The 23,890-nt window shown below is 43.9% G+C and overlaps 1 protein-coding gene across 3 annotated transcripts in view; it reads left to right on the top strand.

The window, feature by feature from the left end:
* LOC115164960 (MAP kinase-activated protein kinase 5) overlaps positions 1-23,308 on the top strand; it is a 29,847-nt gene extending 6,539 nt beyond the window's left edge. The window contains exons 2-14 of one of the 3 annotated variants that reach the window (XM_029717925.1): positions 352-425; positions 3,995-4,070; positions 5,826-5,923; positions 10,452-10,560; positions 10,827-10,916; positions 11,104-11,199; positions 11,300-11,380; positions 17,995-18,182; positions 18,365-18,485; positions 20,928-21,058; positions 21,345-21,460; positions 21,593-21,697; positions 22,047-23,308. In XM_029717925.1, the coding sequence (XP_029573785.1) occupies positions 352-425; positions 3,995-4,070; positions 5,826-5,923; positions 10,452-10,560; positions 10,827-10,916; positions 11,104-11,199; positions 11,300-11,380; positions 17,995-18,182; positions 18,365-18,485; positions 20,928-21,058; positions 21,345-21,460; positions 21,593-21,697; positions 22,047-22,141 (1,380 nt within the window). In that variant the 3' untranslated portion in view covers positions 22,142-23,308. Of the gene's footprint in view, positions 1-351; positions 426-3,994; positions 4,071-5,825; positions 5,924-10,451; positions 10,561-10,826; positions 10,917-11,103; positions 11,200-11,299; positions 11,381-17,994; positions 18,183-18,364; positions 18,486-20,927; positions 21,059-21,344; positions 21,461-21,592; positions 21,911-22,046 lie in introns of those variants that run through there. The other 2 variants (XM_029717923.1, XM_029717924.1) reach the window with 2 other exon arrangements.
* The last annotated feature ends 582 nt before the right edge of the window (positions 23,309-23,890 follow it).

The following is a 23,890-nucleotide window of genomic DNA, read 5'->3' as shown; positions in this document are numbered from 1 at the left end:
CACGGCAAGCGGTACCGGAGCGCCAAGTCTAGGACCAAAAGGCTCATCAACAGCTTCTACCCCCAAGCCTTTAGACCTCTGTGCAATTCATAAAAATCGCCACCGGACAATTTACATTGACCCCGCTCCCCTCCCTTTTGTACACTGCTGCTACTCGCTGTTTTTTTGTTACTTATGCATAGTCACTTTGCCCCACCTACGTCTACAGATTACCTCAACTAGCCTGTACCCCTGCACACTGACTGATTGGAGGCCTTGAAAGTAAAAAATACATTTCTAATTATAGCTATTTATCGTTTAAAGGTACATGTAATTGACCCAGATGCATTCTTGACTTTTTCCCTCTCTTAGGAAACCTCCATCTTGGAGGAGTACAACATCAACTGGACACAGAAGCTCGGGGCTGGGATCAGTGGACCTGTTAGGTGAGCGTTGTTCTCTCATAGTTTGCCCTATTGAAGTGTTCCCTTTGCCGTAGCCAACTCATTTGTGCAATGTAGGAGATGCATAAATATGGTTGCATAAACCCAGATGAGGTTCAACAGTTGTCCTCCAGAAGAGTCCAGTGATCTTAGGCTGGATTGGAGATGGTGGTGTCACCTACACTTGTTAAAGGTAGTATTACTCAGTGTGTTTACAGTGGCGCCTGCCCTGGCAGCACCAGCACCCTCTCACCCCATTGACCCGGTCGGTGTGGCAATGTGTCATCTCTGGACGGGGTATTAGTGTCAATGTGTTTGGGATTCACCTCGTCAGCTGTGGAGGGAAGTTCCTCCAACATTCTCATGTTTAGGGAATTGGACTTGTGTTGAATTGCCTTCACCTCAAAGGCTGTCTTACACTTTCTTGATTCATCTTTGGCCATGCTGCTCGCATCAGAGGGGTATACTACGATGCCAGCTAGATCTTTTCAGGATTTTCTAAAGCTAGCCAGCTTCAGTTTGCTTTACATTTCACCTCCGGCTTCATCCATGTTACGGATATGTGCATTTATCATGTACCCGCTATTAACTCAAGCCAGCTTGTAACTGCGCGTTCGTGTCGAGCGTGGGTAGCTGAACGCCAAACTCTTCATGCTGAAACCGCAATCCATGGGCAAACTCTGACCATGCTGAAACGGCAATCCATCAGTGCCATATTTTCATTTTTTTTGTTGCTGAAAATGAAAGGTTATCTTGCAAATTCAGTGGGGAATGGGCTACTAGAAGTGCTGTCGTTCTTTTTATGAATCAATTTGTTAATCTAGTCTTTGATGTGCTAATCAATGCACAGGTCCCCTTTCCCCACTCCTATGGCTAAAATAATTAAATGAAGACATAAAAGTAAAGTTTTACCACGTGTGATGTTTCAAGTGCATCCTGTCATTACTTAATGTGTAGTGTGACGTATTGGGAATGTCACGATATCGCCATACTTATTGCGATTCTCATGATTCCAAATGCATTGCGATTTGATGTTCCAAACGTATTACTTCACCATACTGTAGGTCTGCTGCAGAGGGACGAGAGCCATGAGAACAAATTCTGATCAGTCATGGAAATAAAAGCGCTGAAAACAAATTGGCTCACTCTTTAAAAAGAATATGGAGCACAAGCAATGAAGGAAAAATACTGTAGCTTTGGCGCATGTACAGCCTACTAGCAATATACACTACCGATCACTTAGAAATGTCCTTGTTTTTGAAAGAAAAACTATATATATATATATATATATATATATATATTGTCCATTAAAATAACATCAAATTGATCAGAAATACAGTGTAGACATTGTTAATGTTGTAAATGACTATTGAACTTGAGGCGTCTGTGTCAAACTAGACACTAATATACTTGTCCTCTTGCTCAGTTGTGCACCGGGGCCTCCTACACCTTTCTATTCTGGTCAGAGCCAGTTTGTGCTGTTCTGTGAAAGGAGTAGTACACAGCGTTGTACGAGATCTTCAGTTTCTTGGATATTTCTTGCATGGAATAGCCTTCATTTCTCAGAACAAGTATAGACTGACGAGTTTCAGAAGAAAGTTCTTTGTTTCTGGCCATTTTGAGCCTGTAATCGAAACCACAAATGCTGATGCTCCAGATACTCAACTAGTCTAAAGAAGGCCTGTTTTATTTTTAAGTGACCGCAAACTTTTGAATGGTAGTGTATTTGACTATTTTTAAAATGTTAATTTAATCCGTGATCTTCCAAAAATATGATCTGAAGAGTGAGGGGAATCTAATTTGATTGGTCCTCAACTCACTGCTCAAACTTCAGTCAGGATAAAGTGGAGCTAGCCTGCCCCGGAGTAGGTTAGAGCTGGTGGTGTTGCCATGGAAATTTACCTGGCTAAAAGGTGAGCCACCTTCGTGTCAACTGTTATTTTGAGTTGAACATGGAATTGACCGAAGTTAGCTCGCTAACTCTTCTTCCTCCAGCTTCATAGTACACCCTTCAGTTCTTCCTGAGAGAGTCAATTGTTACCTAGGCCTTGCTTGATATGATTGGCCTTATCTTTGGAACAGCTGGAATTTGACTCAGACTCCAACAGATTTCAAAGTACTGGGTTAGGGTTACTGTTTGTAATGGTCTCAGTCCTGGGTGGTTCGCCTTTTTGTCATGGTCTTAAGGCACACACACAGTGCACCTAATGTGGATTTAGTATTCGTCTGCTGATAATTCAGTGCACTGTGTTTTAGGGACCACCTACTGTAGACGTATGACTTCCCACAATTTATGTGATTCTACATGTAAAATCGGTGTGCACTCTGTTCGCAAATTACTTTCAGAGGTGTTAATTACTCTCTGCCAGCAAACGCTATTGGTATGTCTGAGCCTTAAGTCCTCAGCGGCTCACCGTTCGTCATGGTCTACTGACACACAATGAACACAAGCTCTTGCTTGCCGTAAAACCTTAGTAATTGATTCAGAATGGAGACTCATTGCTTTCTGTTTCTAGCTACCTATAGCTAGATACTGTAGGTATTACTAGTCTGTCTTTGCTCTCTCCTTCCCATTTCTTGTTCCCATTACTCTGTTCTTCTCCTCCTCTCATACTCTTTCTGATGCATCAGGAATTTCACTCCCCCTGTTGAACTTTGGTCGAAGCCTATCCTGGAGGAACATTCTGCTATGTTTTATTCTTAGTGTAATCTGAGTTTAGGAGCAGAGGTTATGGTTTGGATTGAATGTTTGTCCTCAGTGAGAGGCTTGTACTGGTATTAAGCCTACTCTTATTTAACCTAATAACGGCGTGGACCACCATTAGCGCTAGGGCTGGGAATTGCCAGGGACCTCACAATACGATATTATCTCGGTAGTTTGGTGCCGATATGTATTGCTGCTGTTACGATTCTTTTGTATTGTATTTTGACACTGATTTTTGTGATTTGTTCTTCTGAACATATTGCTGCTGCAGAGGGACAAGGGAGAGCAATGAGAAATTAAGTTTTGATAGTCATGGAAATAAAAGTGCTGAAAACAAATTGGCTCCCTGCTGGAGAACAAGCTATGGAGGAGAAATGCTGGATTTTAATACGATATTGTCAAAATGATACAATATGTTTTCAATAATATCCTGACTCTATTTATACTTTTTTAAAAACATTTTTACATGTTTTATTCCCCTTCACTAATTAGCTCTAGGGCTGCAAATTATGTAATAATGCATTTTAAAAATAAAGTTTTTTTGATTTTGCAATTTTTATTTAGATGAAACACTTTGGTGAACTGTTGGGATCATAGAAATGAAATGTGTATTCCAATTCATGATTGGTGGTCTTTGGCATGACAACTAATGAAAAGGCCAGGTACAGTAGAAGTTATAACATGGTAGGAACCAAAGTGTTGGTTGGATTTCTCGGGACCATTCTTACATTTTCAATGTCATTTTTTTGCCGCCTCTTGCGATATTAAAATTAGCTAACTTGTGCAGCCGTAATTATCTCCATGAAAAGCTGGCTCACTATTGTTATATTGTCTGATTTCTTAATGACATTTTTGTCTTCCTCCATAGAGTTTGTGTTAAGAAGTCGACTCAGGAACGATTGGCCTTGAAGATCCTCATTGATCGTCCCAAGGCCAGAAATGAGGTTTGAACCATTGTTTTGGTTTTATGATCGTCTTTTGTTCGCGTTGTCCTTGTCTGTGTGTCATCTGCACTGTTATGTTTCTTCTGTTTTGTCAGTGTTGAGTCTGCTGTGTTGTCTTGGTTTACATCCCAAATGGCATCCTATTCCCTATAAAGTGCACAAATTTAGTGTATAAATAATATAGTGCACTATATAGGGTTTAATTTGGGACATAAGATGCAGTCCAATATTGTGGCACCCTTGCATGAAACACTGTTTCTTAAATAATACATTTAAAAAAAAATCACAACTCTACAGGACCAACATTAAAACAGGAATTACAATACTTTTTTTACTTCAAAGTAAATGATGGCCTTGACTAAGTTAAGTTCTTGTTTACTGTGTCATTTCTCACATGTGGTAAGTTGCAGGTGCCTACATGGTAAATATAGCCATTCAACCAGTTTTGAAAAGAACTGAACATTCTGCTCCCTTGCACTCAATTGTCACTCAGCCACTAAATGTCATCACCAGCCCTCTACTTACTATTAGATAAAGAACCTCGGCAGAGTAGTGAACTACAGGCGTTTCAGCGAGTAATTTAATTCCTTTCTGCTGTAGTCTGGTGGTAGTTGAACTAAATTCAGAACTTGTTCGTGTTTTCAGTAGTTAATTACTTTTTTTGTAGTGTTGTAGCTAACTACTGGAACTACATACTAAATTTTTTGCTTAAATACAATATGGTTGAAGTAGACAAGACTGTTCCTGATAAAAATAAAAAAAATTCTGCATCAGACATGTCTTATTCTCACATGAAAACTAGGCTTGGTCGACTATACCATACACCTGGGTATTTCGAAATACCGTGGTATTTTTTGGGTAGGGGATACCCCTGCTGGGGTGTATGCTATGCTACTGCTTAGAACTATACGTTAAGTATAGCTGTAAGATATCTAAGATGTGTCAAATTATATTCAGCTCAGGGCTCCAGCTATGCCTTTGGTTTTCTAACTTGCTAGCCAAGTGGCTAGGTGTTAAGATTCTTTGTTACAGCAGAGACATTCAGTCCTCTCCTGGATCAAGATCCCTGTTGCAAAATAATTTTGTGCGTCGTCATCCCCTCCAAAAATGTCATATTGTTTAAAAAAATAAATAAATGCGCCCCTTGTGTGCACATTCGATAATACCGTATACTATATATGGTACAGAGACTGTATGAACATCTGGATACCGCCCATCCCTACTTGAAACATAGTGACTCCAGAGTGAGCTGTTCTTGCAATTTGCCATCTGACATAACTCAAATCGGATATCGTAATTTTTCACAAAGTTGTTTGGATGTAGGGAAATACTTTTTCAAATCAACTTTAGTTAAATAAAATATGTTTCTTAAGGATAGCTTTAGTGTAGCTTCTTCCAGTGTGAAGTAATTGGAATCTTGGTAAACTATATATTTTCAGAGTAGCTTCCCCAACACTGCACCTCGGCTACCTGCAGTTGTCCAGCTGTGTGAGGTGCAGTTGAAACGAGCTGTCCCCATCACAGCAGCAGAGCGTCCCATCAGTACAACGTGCCCTTGTCAGCTCTGAAGGGCTACTTGGCCGATCTCTTTCTGCAAGGAATGCTGAGAAAAAAAAGTGTCTCTGTAGTTTTGCCGATGGTTATCTGTTCTGTTTGTGTGTATCAATCGTGAAAGACTGTCTGCCTCTGCCTAGCCAGACGTGGGCAGTGTCACCAGGCGTGTTTTAACTCTTTGTTCTGTCCGTGATGATTCAGGTGCGGCTTCACATGATGTGTGCCACACACCCCAACATCGTGCAGATTATGGAGGTGTATGCCAACAGTGTGCAGTTTCCTCACGAATCCACTCCAAGGTGAGGAGGAGCAAGTCCACTGTACCAGCACATACAACACGTCATTGACGGGATCACCTAAAAACCTGGGAATGCCACTGTCATATTGCTACATACAGTATTAATGCTTGTGCACCTTGTGTACTTTTACTAAAGTGATGGGATATCAGTTCTTGCCCACAACAGTTAACCCTTATTGAGTCTTGTATTAATCCTCGTTCGAGTCATAGACCAAATGGCACAGTTCTAAGCCATCTTGTACTGTATGTATACAATTTCAAGCCAACCCCATTGCTATTTCATATAGAGGGTTATCTACTGATCATAGCATTTTTGTGTTCGAGACTTCATCTGATCTGATATCCCGCAGCTGTGTCCTTGGAATGATTAATGTGAATGTCAGAAGCTTGATTTCAAATGTTATTATAATTCTGGCTTCTCTAACCAATGCAGAGATTTAGATAATTACTGAGACGTGGTTTTAAAAAAGTCTGCCTGTCTCTGAATGGATATGTTTTTAGATCTGACAGTCATGTAATCGGTTCCTTTTAACTGTTAGCTCTGAGGGTATTGTCAATAATAATAATAATAATAATAATAATAATAATAATAATAATAATAATAATAATAATAATAATAATAATAATAATAATAATAATAATAATTAAAAAAAATAACGTCAGCTAGTGCACACCCAGATAATTATGTAGAGGTGCTGACCAGCGGCGAATAAGCTATAAAACAAGCTATAAAAACAAAGTTGCACACTCGATACATGAACTCCCAGTAATTTATTGTTTTTTTATATAGCTTGTAGCAATAATATGCCCATAGAATTGAATTCCACTGTTTGCACTGAAACTGTCTGAAGAGCCCACTCACTGTCATTGGCTCCAATGTAAATGTCACTGACATATCAGCCTCATAATAGCACTAAAAACAAATAAGCAACCCAGAAAAGGACAAAACATAGCCAATATTAACATATGTAGCCTGAGAAACATGGTTCATGAAATTGACAACTTGGTAACATCAGGAAACATTCATATTTGCCATCTCTGAATCACACTTAATTCTGTGATGATGATGTAGCTATACATGGTTATAGCATGTACAGGAAAGATAGGAATGGAGATGTTGCTATATACACTATTTGACCAAAAGTATGTGGACACCTGCTCGTCAAACATATCATTGTAAAATGATGTGTGTTTAATATGGAGTTGGTCCACGCTTTACTGCTATAACAGCCTCTACTCTTCTGGGAAGGCTTTCCCCTAGATGTTGGGACATTTGCTGCAGGGACTTGGTTCTATTCAACCACAAGTATTATTTAGGTCAGGCACTGATGTTGGGCGATTTAGGCTTGGCTCGCAGTCGGCGTTCCAATTCATCCCGTAGGTGTTTGATGGGGTTGAGGTCAAGGCTCTGTGCAGCCCAGTCAAATTCTTCCACACCAATCTTGACTAACCATTTTTGTATGGACCTCGCTTTGTGCTCCGTGGCGTTGTCATGCAGAAACAGGAAAGGGCCTTCGCCAAATTGTTGCCACCCATTTGGAAGCACAGAATCATCTAGAATATAACTGCTGTAGCGTTCAGATTTCCCTTCACTGGAACTAAGGGGCCTGAACCATGAAAAACAGCCCCATTATTCCTCCTCTACCAAACTGTACAGTTGGCACTATGCATTGGGGCAGGTAGCGTGCTCCAGACATCTGCCAAATCCAGATTAGTCAGTCGGACTGCCAGATGGTGAAGTGTGATTCATCACTCCAGAGAACGGGTTTCCACTGCTCCAATGGCAGGGAGCTTTACACCACTGCAGCCGGCGCTTGGCATTGCTCATGGTGTTCTTAGGCTTGTGTGTGGCTGCTCGACCATGGAAACCCATTTCGTGAAGCTCCCGACGAACAGTTATTGTGCTGACGTGGCTTTCAGAGGCAGTTTGGAACTCTGTAGTGAGTGTTGCAACCAAGGACAGACTATTTTTACGTGCTTCAGCACTCGGCTGTTCCGTTCTGTGAGTTTGTGTGGCCTAACACTTCGTGGCTGAGCCATTTGTTGCTCCTAAACGTTTCCACTTCACAATAGCAGCACTTATAGTTGACCTGGGGCAGATCTAGCAGGACAGACATTTGATGAACCGACTTATTGGAAAGGTGGCATTCTTGGACTTTCAAAAATGAATTGCTGATTTGGCTATCATAAAGAACTACAGATGTTGATCTGGACGAGACTGCCGTATTGATGCAAAGGTAAGAATCTCTGGATTTATTATCTAATGTTAGGTAAGTGTAGTAATGAATAAATTGGCAAAATTTATTTTAAATTGACAATTCTGTGAAGGGTCTTGCGCAAGTTAAATTTACACTACCTGTTAGCAAAGGTGTCAGCTAGAGATGATATGTAGGAGCTTGCAGGGATTTGTTGTTTTCCATGATGTTTACTTTGATGGTAACTAGTATTTTTCGAATCGGAGTAAATGGAGTGGACTATATTGATCCATTTTTACACGGTTTTCAAAACGTCACTCCAGGGTAAGCCTACACGAGAAACAACCCTTATTTTAAGTGTTTCTAAAATCCCCTATGGGGAAAAGTGATTGGAACCATTTCCCTGCTTGACCGCTAGGTTTTATGGGGATTATGACACCACTGTGGGGCTCAATTCCTGTTAGGCTGAGAGATGATGTGGAAGTAATATGGCTACAGGGTCCTCTGCCTCACCTAAAGCCTATTCTCATAGACTGAGCGCTAAATGTCAGTATTTGGACATATGAAGAAAGCACTATTAATCATTGCTAGGATACTAATCTCTTGATAGTGTTGTTGATAGCGTACCATATTTTGAAGCAGAACATTAAGCCTAGTTTTTGTTGTTGTTGCGTAAAACGACTTTATATTTTAGTTTATGATGTGGTTAGTCATATGAACTAGGCTCATGAGCCATTTATAAACTTGTGACATCCTTCTGAAACCAAGGGTCTACCATTGTGGTGTTTTTCAAATTAAGGAGTTGGCCTTTAATTTGACAATTTAACTTGGTATTCAGTATCTGATACCACGTTGAAAATTGTCAAATTAAAGGCCAATTCCTTAATTTGTAAAACACAATTGCTCGATAATGTATGTGATATGAACAGAGGTATGTTTTCTGAGTGACCTAAATATTGTCTGGTTGTTTAGAAAGCTCTCCACTCAAAAATAAGCTGTAACCTGAACCAGATTGCAGGCATTGGTTATCAGTCAACCTACCAGGGTATTTACAAACCGAAAAGGACAAAATCATCCATGTGTAATGACCACGTCTTTACTAATGCGGTATCCACACCCATTTGGATCTATTGATCATAATATAACGGCCATATCTAGAGAAACCAAAGACTGGATCTAAAATTGTGTACAACCTGATGCCACACTTGAAGCATTTTATGAATGATCAGTTGGTAGAGCATGGTGTTTGCAATGCCAGGGTTGTGGGTTCGATTCCCACGGGGGACCAGTACGGAGAAAAAATTGTATGAAATGTATGCATTCACTACTGTAAGTCGCTCTGGATAAGAGCGTCTGCTAAATGACTAAAATGTAAATGTAATGAAATTGCATCTTCCGGTTGCTGGTTGGCATGTGCCCATCAAGAAACTTGTTAGAACTGCCAAATCCCCATGGATAGATTATGAATTGAAAAGCTGTATGGCTGAGGGGGATGAAGCAAAGGGAAATAAGTCTGACAACACAGAAAATTGGCAAACATACAGTAAATTGAGAACACCTAACTAAACAAAAATAAACTATACTATGGAACAAAGATAAGGATGATCTCTGGAGTACCTTAAATGAAGTTCTAGGCCTTCATTGAGGCAGATGGCTTGTTTGTGACACCCTTTGATATTGCCAACCATTTTAATACATTTTATTGTTGACAAGATTTGCAAAAATAGGCATGACATGGAAACACCGAGCCTTCATATTCATGCATATCGGACCAAATAATGAAAGACTAGCACTAGTTTAGAGGTGTGGAAGAGTTGATTATATTTATATTTAAATATTTATTTTATTATTTTTTTTTTTTTTGCTATCTATAAGTAAGGACAAGTCACCTGGTACTGATGACCTGGATGGTAAATTGCTGAGGTTGTTAGCGCAATACATTGCCACTCCTGTTTGCTAGATCTTCAATTTAAACCTAGAAGACGGTATGCCCTGGAGTGAGCCAAAGCTCATTCCGCTGCCCAAGAATAGTAAAGCACCCTTAAATGGTTCAAACATCCAACGAATCCGCCTGTTGCCGGTACTTAGCCAACTTTTGGAAGAAATGGTGTTTGACCAAATGCAACGTTATTTTACAGAAAACAATTTGTATTATGTTTTTTTTTTTTTGTCTTTGTTGTTTCTTGTGTGTTCCCAGGACGGAGATCTTAATAAAATACTACTAACTAATGGAACAACCAAATTCAAGCTTTACCCCAGATTTGAGTAGATGACAACTGTTTTCCCACATTCATTCCTTGTCTACATCTCTTTTGGTCTTTCCCTCTGTATCAGAGAGAGGTTACTGATCGTCATGGAGATGATGGAGGGAGGTGAGCTGTTCCACAGGATCAGTCAGCACAAACACTTCACAGAAAAGATGGCCAGCCAGGTCACTAAACAGGTACACCTTCTGCCTGTCTAGTGAAAACACAAGGGTCCCATATTCCATACAGTACATAGTGAACTTGTTTCAACCAGAGCCCTGTAGGTGCACCCCATAGGGAATAGGGTGCCATTTGCGACACGTAGAAGATTTATGCATTCAAACAGGGCATTTTCCTCTGCATTGCTGCTCCTCCTCCCAGGCTTCCTAATGCACACATACATTCATTTCATGGCTTCCTGGTGTCGTTGAGCCTCTCTGTGTTATCCTTTATCCTCCGTCAGATCGGCCAGGCGCTGGAACACTGTCACTCACTGAATATTGCACACCGAGACCTGAAACCAGAGAACCTGCTCTTCAAGGATAACTCCCTGGTGAGGAAATAGATGGGCTGATGGTGAAGCGCGCACACACACTGCTCTTAATACAGGTGTCTAATAATAGGCTGAAACAAGCATGTTGCAAGAGGAGAATCCCTTAAACATTTACACAAATCCTATTTGAGAATGCTCATATGCTCATCCCTCTTTCTGGTCTGTCGTTATCCCTTTCATGTTCAAGGATGCACCGGTGAAGTTGTGCGATTTTGGATTTGCCAAAATCGACCAGGGGGACTTGATGACCCCACAGTTCACGCCTTACTACGTTGCACCTCAGGTACGGATGGGTGCTCTCCTCAGATTTGACACCAAGTTGGTGAGTATTCTATTGACATTTTTGGATGAAATGGTTCAATCAGTCTTCCCCTCACTTCTAGGTACTTGAGGCTCAAAGGCGACACCAGAAGGAAAAGTCTGGAATAATACCTACCTCACCCACCCCCTACACTTATAACAAGGTGAGCCACTACCCCCCCCCTACACTTATAACAAGGTGAGCCACTACCCACCCCCCCTACACTTATAACAAGGTGAGCCACTACCCCCCCCACACTTATAACAAGGTGAGCCACTACCCACCCCCCCTACACTTATAACAAGGTGAGCCACTACCCCCCCTACACTTATAACAAGGTGAGCCACTACCCCCCCCCCCCTACACTTATAACAAGGTGAGCCACTACCCCCCCCTACACTTATAACAAGGTGAGCCACTACCCCCCCTACACTTATAACAAGGTGAGCCACTACCCACCCCCCTACACTTATAACAAGGTGAGCCACTACCCCCCTACACTTATAACAAGGTGAGCCACTACCCCCCCCCCTACACTTATAACAAGGTGAGCCACTACCCCCCTATACTTATAACAAGGTGAGCCACTACACCCCCTATACTTATAACAAGGTGAGCCACTACCCCCCTACACTTATAACAAGGTGAGCCACTACCCCCCTACACTTATAACAAGGTGAGCCACTACCCCCCCCTACACTTATAACAAGGTGAGCCACTACCCCCCCCCCTACACTTATAACAAGGTGAGCCACTACCCCCCCTACACTTATAACAAGGTGAGCCACTACCCCCCCCTACACTTATAACAAGGTGAGCCACTACCCCCCCCCTACACTTATAACAAGGTGAGCCACTACCCCCCCTACACTTATAACAAGGTGAGCCACTACCCCCCCCCTATACTTATAACAAGGTTAGCCACTATCCCCCCCCCCTACACTTATAACAAGGTGAGCCACTACCCACCCCCCCCCTACACTTATAACAAGGTGAGCCACTACCCACCCCCTACACTTATAACAAGGTGAGCCACTACCCCCCCCTACACTTATAACAAGGTGAGCCACTACCCCCCCCTATACTTATAACAAGGTGAGCCACTACCCCCCCCTACACTTATAACAAGGTGAGCCACTACCCACCCCCCCTACACTTATAACAAGGTGAGCCACTACCCACCCCTACACTTATAACAAGGTGAGCCACTACCCCCCCTATACTTATAACAAGGTGAGCCACTACCCCCCCCTACACTTATAACAAGGTGAGCCACTACCCCCCCCCTATACTTATAACAAGGTGAGCCACTACCCCCCCCTACACTTATAACAAGGTGAGCCACTACCCCCCTACACTTATAACAAGGTGAGCCACTACCCCCCCCTACACTTATAACAAGGTGAGCCACTACCCCCCCCCCTACACTTATAACAAGGTGAGCCACTACCCCCCCCACCACTTATAACAAGGTGAGCCACTACCCCCCCACCACTTATAACAAGGTGAGCCACTACCCCCCCTACACTTATAACAAGGTGAGCCACTACCCCCCCCACCACTTATAACAAGGTGAGCCACTACCCCCCCCCCTACACTTATAACAAGGTGAGCCACTACCCCCCCCACCACTTATAACAAGGTGAGCCACTACCCCCCCACCACTTATAACAAGGTGAGCCACTACCCCCCCCCCTACACTTATAACAAGGTGAGCCACTACCCCCCCCCCTACACTTATAACAAGGTGAGCCACTACCCCCCCCCCTACACTTATAACAAGGTGAGCCACTACCCCCCCCTACACTTATAACAAGGTGAGCCACTACCCTCCCCTACACTTATAACAAGGTGAGCCACTACCCCCCCCTACACTTATAACAAGGTGAGCCACTACCCCCCCCCTACACTTATAACAAGGTGAGCCACTACCCCCCCTACACTTATAACAAGGTGAGCCACTACCCACCCCCCCTACACTTATAACAAGGTGAGCCACTACCCACCCCCCCTACACTTATAACAAGGTGAGCCACTACCCCCCCCTACACTTATAACAAGGTGAGCCACTACCCCCCCCCTACACTTATAACAAGGTGAGCCACTACCCCCCTATACTTATAACAAGGTGAGCCACTACCCCCCCTACACTTATAACAAGGTTAGCCACTATCCCCCCCTACACTTATAACAAGGTGAGCCACTACCCCCCCTACACTTATAACAAGGTGAGCCACTACCCACCCCCCTACACTTATAACAAGGTGAGCCACTACCCCCCCTACACTTATAACAAGGTGAGCCACTACCCCCCCCACCACTTATAACAAGGTGAGCCACTACCCCCCCACCACTTATAACAAGGTGAGCCACTACCCCCCCCCCTACACTTATAACAAGGTGAGCCACTACCCCCCCCCCTACACTTATAACAAGGTGAGCCACTACCCCCCCCCCCTACACTTATAACAAGGTGAGCCACTACCCCCCCCTACACTTATAACAAGGTGAGCCACTACCCTCCCCTACACTTATAACAAGGTGAGCCACTACCCCCCCCTACACTTATAACAAGGTGAGCCACTACCCCCCCCCTACACTTATAACAAGGTGAGCCACTACCCCCCCTACACTTATAACAAGGTGAGCCACTACCCACCCCCCCTACACTTATAACAAGGTGAGCCACTACCCACCCCCCCTACACTTATAACAAGGTGAGCCACTACCCCCCCCCCCCTACACTTATAACAAGGTGAGCCACTACCCCCCTATACTTATAACAAGGTGAGCCACTACCCCCCCTACACTTATAACAAGGTGAGCCACTACCCCCCCCCCTACACTTATAACAAGGTGAGCCACTACCCCCCCCTACACTTATAACAAGGTGAGCCACTACCCCCCGCTATACTTATAACAAGGTGAGCCACTACCCCAATACACTTATAACAAGGTGAGCCACTACCCCCCCCACCACTTATAACAAGGTGAGCCACTACCCCCCCCACCACTTATAACAAGGTGAGCCACTACCCCCCCACCACTTATAACAAGGTGAGCCACTACCCCCCCCCTACACTTATAACAAGGTGAGCCACTACCCCCCCCTACACTTATAACAAGGTGAGCCACTACCCCCCCCTACACTTATAACAAGGTGAGCCACTACCCCCCCTACACTTATAACAAGGTGAGCCACTACCCCCCCCTACACTTATAACAAGGTGAGCCACTACCCCCCCACCACTTATAACAAGGTGAGCCACTACCCCCCCACCACTTATAACAAGGTGAGCCACTACCCCCCCCACCACTTATAACAAGGTGAGCCACTACCCCCCCACACTTATAACAAGGTGAGCCACTACCCCCCCACCACTATAACAAGGTGAGCCACTACCCCCCCCACCACTTATAACAAGGTGAGCCACTACCCCCCCACCACTTATAACAAGGTGAGCCACTACCCCCCCCCCCACCACTTATAACAAGGTGAGCCACTACCCCCCCCCCCACCACTTATAACAAGGTGAGCCACTACCCCCCCTACACTTATAACAAGGTGAGCCACTACCCCCCCCTACACTTATAACAAGGTGAGCCACTACCCCCCCCCCCCCCTACACTTATAACAAGGTGAGCCACTACCCCCCCCCCCCTACACTTATAACAAGGTGAGCCACTACCCCCCCCTATACTTATAACAAGGTGAGCCACTACCCCCCCCTATACTTATAACAAGGTGAGCCACTACCCCCCCCCCTACACTTATAACAAGGTGAGCCACTACCCCCCCCCCCCCCTACACTTATAACAAGGTGAGCCACTACCCCCCCCCCCCCCCTACACTTATAACAAGGTGAGCCACTACCCCCCTACACTTATAACAAGGTGCCCCCCGCCCATTCTTCTCAAGCTCTGTCAGGTTGGTTGTGGAGCGTTGCTGCACAGCTATTTTCAGGTCTTTTTAGAGATGTTAGATCGGGTTTAAGTCCAGGCTCTGGCTGGGCCACTCAAGGACATTCAGAGATTGTTCCGAAGCCACTCCTGCGTTGTCTTGGCTGTGTGCTTAGGGTCGTTGTTCTGTTGGAAGGACATCATGGATCTCTCTGTACTTAGCGCCATTCATCAATCCCTCAATCCTGACTAGTCTCCCAGTCCCTGCCGCAGAAAAACAATCAATCAAATGTATTTATAAAGCCCTTTTTACATCAGCCGATGTCACAAAGTGTTATACAGAAAACCAGCCTAAATCCCCAAACAGAAAGCAATGCAGATGTAAAAGCACGGTGGCTAGGAAAAACTCCCTAGAAAGGCAGGAACCTAGGAAGAAACCAAACTCTGAGGGGTGGCCAGTCCTCTTCTGGCTGTGTCGGGTGGGGATCATAACACATTTTAGTCATTTAGCAGACGCTCTTATCCAGAGCGACTTACAGTAGTGAATGCATACATTTCATACCATTTCATGCATTTTTTTTTTTTTTTTTGTACTGACCCCCCGTGGGAATCGAACCCACAACCCTGGCGTTGCACACACCATGCTGGCGTTGCAAACACCATGCTCTACCAACTGAGCCACAGGGATGCATGGCCAAGATGTTCAAACATTCATAGATGACTAGCTGGGTCAAATAATAATAATCACAGTGGTTTGGAGTGTGCAACAGGTCAGCACCTCAGGAGTAAATGTCAGTTGGCTTTTCATAGCCGATCATTCAGAGTTAGACAGCAGGTGCGGTAGAGAGAGCAAGTTGCAAACAGCAGGTCCGGGACAAGGTAGCACGCTCGGTGAACACGTCAAGGTTCCATAGCCGCAAGCAGAACAGTTGAAACTGGAGCAGCAGTACGACCAGGTGGACTGGGGACAGCAAGTAGTCATCAGGCCAGGTAGTCCTGAGGCATGGTCCTAGGGCTCAGGTCCTCAGAGAGAAAGAAAGAATTAGAGGGGGCATACTTAAAATTCACATGGGACACCGGATAAGACAGGAGAAATACACCAGATATACAGACTGACCCTAGCCCCCTGACACACAAACTACTGCAGCATAAATACTGGAGGCTGAGACAGGAGGGGTCGAGACACTGTCCTCGTCCGACGATACCCCCGGACAGGGCCAACCAGGCAGGATATAACCCTACCCACTTTGCCAAAGCACAGCCCCCACACCACTAGATGATAACTTCAACCACCAACTTACTTCTCAGAGACAAGGCCGAGTATAGCCCACGAAGATCTCCCCCACGGCACGAACCCGAGGGGGGGCGCCAAACCCGGACAGGAAGATCACGTCAGTGACTCAACCCGCTCAAGTGACGCACCCCACCTAGGGTTGGGATGGAAGAGCGCCAGTGACTCAGCTCCTGTAATAAGGTTAGAGTCTGAGAGGAACCGGCCAGGCAGAGACGGCAAGGGTGGTTTGTTGCTCCAGTGCCTCTCCGTTCACCTTCACACCCCTGGGCCAGACTACACTCAATCATAGGACCTACTGAAGAGATGAGTCTTCGATAAAGACTTTAAGGTCAAGACCGAGTTTGCGTCTCTCACATGGATAGGCAGACCATTCCATAAAAATGTAGCTCTATAGGAGAAAGCTGTTTGCATAGAAATTCTAGGGATAATGAGCCCTGCGTCTTGTGACTGTAGGGTAGGTATGTACGGCAGGACCAAATGGGGAAGAGGGGTAGGAGCAAGCCCATGTAATGCTTTGTAGTAAAACCTTAATCAGCCCTAGTTTTGCTTCACTGTAGGGATGGCGCCACCATGCTTCACCGTAGGGACCTGAGAATCTTGTTTATCATGGTCTGGGAGTCCTTTCGGTGTCTTTTGGATAACTCCAAGCGTGCTGTCATGTGGAGTGGCTTCTGTCTGGCCACTCTACCATAAAGGCCTGATTGGTGGTGTGCTGCAGATATGGTTGACCTTCTGGGAGGTTCTGCGCAGGGGCACTCGGTAACCATTGGGTTCTTGGCCACCTCCCTGACCAAGGCCCTTCTCCCTCGATTGCTCATTTTGGCCTGGCGGCCAGCTCCAGGAAGAGTCTTGGTGGTTCCAAACTTCTTCCATTTAGGAATAATGGAGTCCACTGTGTTCTTGGAACTTCAATGTTGCAGAAATGTTTTGGTACCTTTCCACAGATGTGCTTCGACACAATCCTGTCTTGGAGCTCTTCGGCCAATTCCTTCGACCTCATGGCTTGATTTTTGCTCTGACATGTCTGTCAAAAAGGGGGGCTTATATAGACAGGTGTGTGCCATTCCAAATCATGTCCAATCAATTGAATTTACCACAGGGGGACTCCAAGTTGTAGAAACATCAAGGATGATCAATGGAAACAGGATGCACCTGAGCTCAATTTCGAGTCTCGTAGCAGAGGGTCTGAATACTTATGTAAATAAGATATTCCCTTTTTTATACATTTGCAAAGATTTCTAAAAACCTGTTTTTGCTTTGTCATTATGGGGTTGTGTGTGGATTGAGGGAAAACAACAAATATTGAATACATTTTAGAATAAGGCTGTCACTTAACTGTGGATTAAGGGAGCGGGGTCTGAATACTTTCCGAATGCCCTGTATAACAAGGTGAGGCACTACCTCAGCCACAATGAGACATTATTCCACCAATGGCAGCATCTCGCCAGCATATTTTCACATTATGCAACGTATTTCCACTAAGGACATCAGTTTGTAGGGTTGTCACGCTAACTCTTCTCCTTTCTCGCTCTCCCTCCATCCCTATGACTTGGTTCGTTCACTGTCCCCTGCTGTGCGTGCAGAGCTGTGACCTGTGGTCCATTGGGGTGATCATCTATGTGATGTTGTGTGGCTACCCTCCCTTCTACTCCAAGCACCACAGCCGCACCATCCCCAAGGACATGCGCAAGAAGATCATGACGGCCAGCTTTGACTTCCCCGAGGACGAGTGGAGCCAGATATCTGAGATGGCCAAGGACATTGTTCGCAAGTACGTCCCTACAGCAGGCTTTACTGTGTGTGCTGACAAGATGGCATGGTTCACGAGTGACGGTTTTGCCTGACAATGTGGACCGCCAAACCGGTGCTTTACTCATGTTGTATTCTTTGGCTTGAGTGAGGAGGGTTTGAAGAATCTGTTTCACTAGCATTATTTCCTCCCTCCCTCTGTAGGCTGCTGAAGGTGAAGCCTGAGGAGAGGCTGACCATCGAGGGGGTTTTGGAACACCCCTGGCTGAACTGCACAGAGGCTCTGGACAATGTGCTTCCTTCCGCCCAGATGATGATGGACAAGGTGGGCCTGGATGGATAGACGGGGATGGATAGCGTTTATGTAACGCTTTCTTTCCCGTCAATCTCAAAGCGCTTTAGATAGACCCAGTAATAGAGGTCGACCGATTATGATTTTTCGATACCGATTAATCGGACGATTTTTATTTATTTGTAATAATGACAATTACAACAATACTGAATGAACACTTATTTTAACTTAGTACATCAATAAAATCAATTTGGCCTCAAATAAATAATGAAACATGTTCAATTTGGTTTAAATAATGCAAAAACAAAGTGTTGGAGAAGAAAGTAAAAGTGCAATATGTGCCATGTAAGAAAGCTAACGTTTAAGTTCCTTGCTCAGAACATGAGAACATATGAAAGCTGGTGGTTCCTTTTAACATGAGTCTTCAATATTCCCAGGTAAGAAGTTTTAGGTTGTAGTTATTATAGGAATTATAGGACTATTTCTCTCTCTCTCTCTACGATTTGTATTTCATATACCTTTGACTATTGGATGTTCTTATAGGCACTTTAGTATTGCCAGTGTAACAGTATAACTTCCGTCCCTCTCCTCGCTCCTACCTGGGCTCGAACCAGGAACACATCGACAACAGCCACCCTCGAAGCAGCGTTACCCATGCAGAGCAAGGGGAAACAACTACTCCAAGTCTCAGAGCGAGTGACGTTTGAAACGCTATTAGCGCGCACCCGGCTAACTAGCTAGCCATTTCACATCGGTTACACCAGCCTAATCTTGGGAGTTGATAGGCTTGAAGTCATAAACGGCGCAATGCATTGCGACAGGCTGCTGGCAAAACGCACTAAAGTGCTATTTTGAATGAACGCTTACGAGCCTGCTGGTGCCTACCACCGCTCAGTCAGACTGCTCTATCAAATCATAGACTTAATTATAACATAACACACAGAAACACGAGCCTTAGGTCATTAATATGGTCGAATCCGGAAACTATCACGTTTATTCTTTCTTTCCGTATTTTACCTAACGGGTGGCATCCATAAGTCTAAATGTTCCTGTTACATTGCACAACCTTCAATGTTATGTCATAATTACGTAAAATTCTGGCAAATTAGTTCGCAACGAGCCAGGCGGCCCAAACTGTTGCATATACCCTGACTCTGCGCGCAAGAGAACTGACACAATTTCACCTGGTTAATATTGCCTGCTAACCTGGATTTGTTTTAGCTAAATATGCAGGTTTAAAAATATATACTTCTGTATATTGATTTTAAGAAAGGCATTGATGTTAATGGTTGGGTACAGTCGTGCAACGATTGTGCTTTTTTTTCGCAAATGCGCTTTTGTTAAATCGTCCCCCGTTTGGCGAAGTTGGCTGTCTTTGTTAGGAAGAAATAGTCTTCACACAGTTCGCAACGAGCCAGGCGGCCCAAACTGCTGCATATACCCTGACTCTGTTGCAAGAGAAGTGACACATTTTCCCTAGTTAAAAGAAATTCATGTTAGCAGGCAATATTAACTAATATGCAGGTTTAAAAATATATACTTGTGTATTGATTTTAAGAAAGACATTGATGTTTATGGTTAGGTACAAGTCGGAGCAAAGACGGTCCTTTTTCGCGAATGCGCACCACATCGATTATATGCAACGCAGGACTGGCTAGATAAACTAGTAATATCATCAACCATGTGTAGTTAACTAGTGATTATGATTGATTGTTTTTTATAAGATAAGTTTAATGCTAGCTAGCAACTTACCTTGGCTTCTTACTGCATTCGCGTAACAGGCAGGCTCCTCGTGGAGTGCAACGTAAAGCAGGTGGTTAGAGTGTTGGACTAGTTAACCATAAGGTTGCATTCCCAAGCTGACAAGGTAAAAATCTGTCGTTCTGCCCCTGAACAAGGCAGTTAACCCACCGTTCCTAGGCCATCATTGAAAATGTGTTCTTAATCTGACTTGCCTAGTGAAATAAAGGTAAAAAAATAAATAAATCGGCAAATCGGTGGCCAAAGATACCGATTGTTATGAAAACTTGAAATCAGCCCTTCCGATTAATCGGTCGACCTCGACCCAGTAATACTTACTACGGGACTCTGCAGACAAAGTTTTTGCTGCCTTAAAGGGATATTTTAGCAATGAGGCCCTTTATCTACTTCCTCAAAGTCAGATAAACTCGTGGATTCTATTTTTGTCTCTGCGTTTTTGTTTGAAGGAAGTTGCTGGCTAGCGCTAGCCGATACCATACACTGAGTCACTGTGCTAAAACTAATTAGCATTGACTCGCGAAACTACCTCTGACTTTGTTCGCACCGGACACAGACATAAAAATGGTGTCCACAAGCTCATCTGACTTTGGGGGGAAGTAGTAGGATCATTGCCAAAATCCTGAGGTATCCCTTTAATAGCAATGTTCAGGGTGTAACATTTTGTCATGTGACCCTTCCTCTTTCCGTCTTTTCCTCCGTCCCTCCCTCTGCCAGGCGGTGGTAGCTGGGATCCAGCAGGCCCATGCTGAACAGCTGGCTAACATGAGGATACAGGACCTTAACGTCAGCCTCAAGCCTCTACACTCCGTCAATAACCCCATCCTGAGGAAAAGGAAGCTCCTAGGGTCTGTCTTGTTAAATGCCTGTCTCTCTATTTAGTAGTTGGTTAGGATCTGCTTTACACAGTCTGACTATCACTACTTTAGCTCTATAGTGGAGAGGGGCTTTCTGCTGAGAACAGCACTGCTAAACAAAATGTGTCTGGTATATGGGTCTCCTGACTGTGTGGTGGTGTCTGGGGTCTCCTGACTGTGTGGTGGTGTCTGGGGTCTCCTGACTGTGTGTTGGTGTCTGGGGTCTCCTGACTGTGTGGTGGTGTCTGGGGTCTCCTGACTGTGTGGTGTGCTACAGCAGCAAGCCGAGTGATGGCTTCTTCATCCATGACCCAGAGAACGGCGGCGAGGACTCCAACGTGGCCCTGGAGAAACTACGAGACGTCATCGCTCAGTGTATCCTCCCACAGGCTGGTCAGTCCACACAAACACACACACACACACACTTCCCATCAACGAACACAGATGTACAACTTCCATTTAACAGGCATACATGCATGCACACAGTGAGCATGGTGAAACTGTGTGTTTGGTTGTGTGTGGCAGGGGAGAATGAGGATGAGAAGCTGAATGAGGTGATGCATGAGGCTTGGCGTTTCAACCGGGACTGCAAACTGCTGCGAGACGGGCTGCAGGGTCTCAGCTGGGACGGTAAGCATAACATACTGCATGGATACAGCATTCAATGCAGAGCAATGGCACCTAGCACATACAACAACACTCATTTCTATGGGGGGGGGGAATCCCCAAATGAATGGGAAATTCTAATTTATCAGTTAGTAACCTTTGCTTGCTCAATGTTGATTAAAATCGCTGTCTCCAGATGATGTCATTGGAAACATACATTTAAAAAAAAAAAAAAAATCTACAGAACATAAACCCTCCATTTTCACATGTTGGGGTGGTGTCGGAGGATGAATTTGATATTGAAAAAGGGTGGAATTTAAAATTTTTTTAATGTGGTTTTGGTCAACATTTAATTATTTGGTCTTCATTGTAGGACGGGCCTTTACTGACAAAGTGGATCGCTTGAAGTTGGCTGAAATAGTGAAGCAGGCCATAGAGGTAAAGACACATTTGCAAGACTGTCAGTAGCAAGTGCTGTCTTACCTTTTGTAGCGTTTATTAGAACAGTTTTTAGCCAATGACTGTAGAGGCATTTTTATGTGAATTGACATGCTAAAACCAATAGCATTTTTTTTCATGTACTCACTTGCAAGACTATTGTACAGCTGTAGATATTCAAAAGAGGACTTGTTTGTACTATACTGTTTTTTATGAACAACTGCAAATAACATACAATCCTTATATATTTTAGTTTTTGCAAAAAAGAAAAATACTTTTGTTTTTTTCTGTACCCACTGGGAGGGAATTTTTCCAAGCTGCTTGACCAGGATGTCCACAGTGATGTGTTTTAATCTCACTTGTTTTTATTTAATTTGATTCTTATTTCTTTACCTTTTTAACAATGCTAAAAATAGTATTTATTTAACAAAGAAATCCTTATTTTTGACCATGAAGCCAAACGTTTAAGTGTCAGTTGAACAATATAGGCTCTAAAGCAGACCGAGGAACTAGGTCTAAGCTCTGTTTCTCCACCCACTGGGTGGGTGGGTGGTTTGTGTTCCAGGGAGGGTTAGGGAGTGGGCCCTCGGTGACAGTGTGAGGGTCACGGGGGGGAATTACTGCTCTGCTGTCAAATGACAGAGAAAATATCGAAACGAGCTATTCAATCTACTGGATATCAGCAACAGTGCAATAGTCATTTAGGGCATGTGCATAATTTGTACATATCTTGTATTTACATTCATATGCATACATTTACATGTTATATAATATGTATGTAAAGTATTATTCATGGCTAACATGGACCCTCCCTGTTTCTTCCTGTGGTAAAGAGTACACCAAACAAGACTGATCAAAAGAGGCAATGCAGGTTCTCTAATATAGTACTTGACTATTTGTTAGTTGTATTTATTTGTTTTCCTATTTAAACATTATCAAATGTATACATTTGAACCTTCCCATGGATAAAGTCTTAGCCTTGCTTGCACATGAGGCGAATAACGTTTATTTCCTAATTGTGTCGATTTTCTTATAAATCGATGAGCTGAATGCTTTGACTCCGTTTGTCCAAGATAGCATGTGCTCCTCTCACATTCAAGTGTATTGGGCAAGGGTTGGTGCAATGTAAATGCATATTTTCCCATTTTAAGACTGTTGCCCTAAATTCTTCTTTGGTCAAAACAATGACTGCAAGCCTGTCTGTGTATGTCGTTTTGTTTGTTTGGAGGCCTATCATGAATCAATGCTGAAGTTGTCCTCCAAACATCTGCAACATGAATGTGTCATGGCTGTTAACTGTTTCATGGCAACATATAGCCTCCTAACTCAGGATAACAATGCATTCATAATCACAACCACATTAGAAATAACACTTGCTCATCTTTGTGTGAAAATACCCAATGATACAAAGTGTCTTCACCGCACAAGATCAGGGCCCGTATTCATAAAGCGCCTTGTTTCCTCTGCCCATATCATCTGAAAGGCTAAACTGATCCTGATCGGCCCTCCTACACTTTACGAATACAGGCCCTGATGTCTAGACTGATTTTATATCCTCTGCTGCGTGAGAGAAAGATCAATAGTGACATGGAGAAAAGGTACAATTCTCCCTTCATTTGCATTTTGTACATGAGTATATAGTCACCTGAAAGTGAGAACCTGAATAGCTCCTATTAGGTAGCTGGAGAGCATGCCTTGTCAGATGTTAAAGTAGTTCCTAAGTCCATATCTGCAGTAGATCCAGGCAGCACCTATACATGTTGACCTAGCTATGTCTGC

This window comes from Salmo trutta, chromosome 27 (genome assembly GCF_901001165.1).
Source record: "Salmo trutta chromosome 27, fSalTru1.1, whole genome shotgun sequence".
Taxonomy (NCBI): Eukaryota; Metazoa; Chordata; class Actinopteri; order Salmoniformes; family Salmonidae; genus Salmo; species Salmo trutta.
The sequence above is the reverse complement of the archived record's forward strand: the minus strand, read 5'-3'. Positions and strand labels throughout refer to the sequence as shown.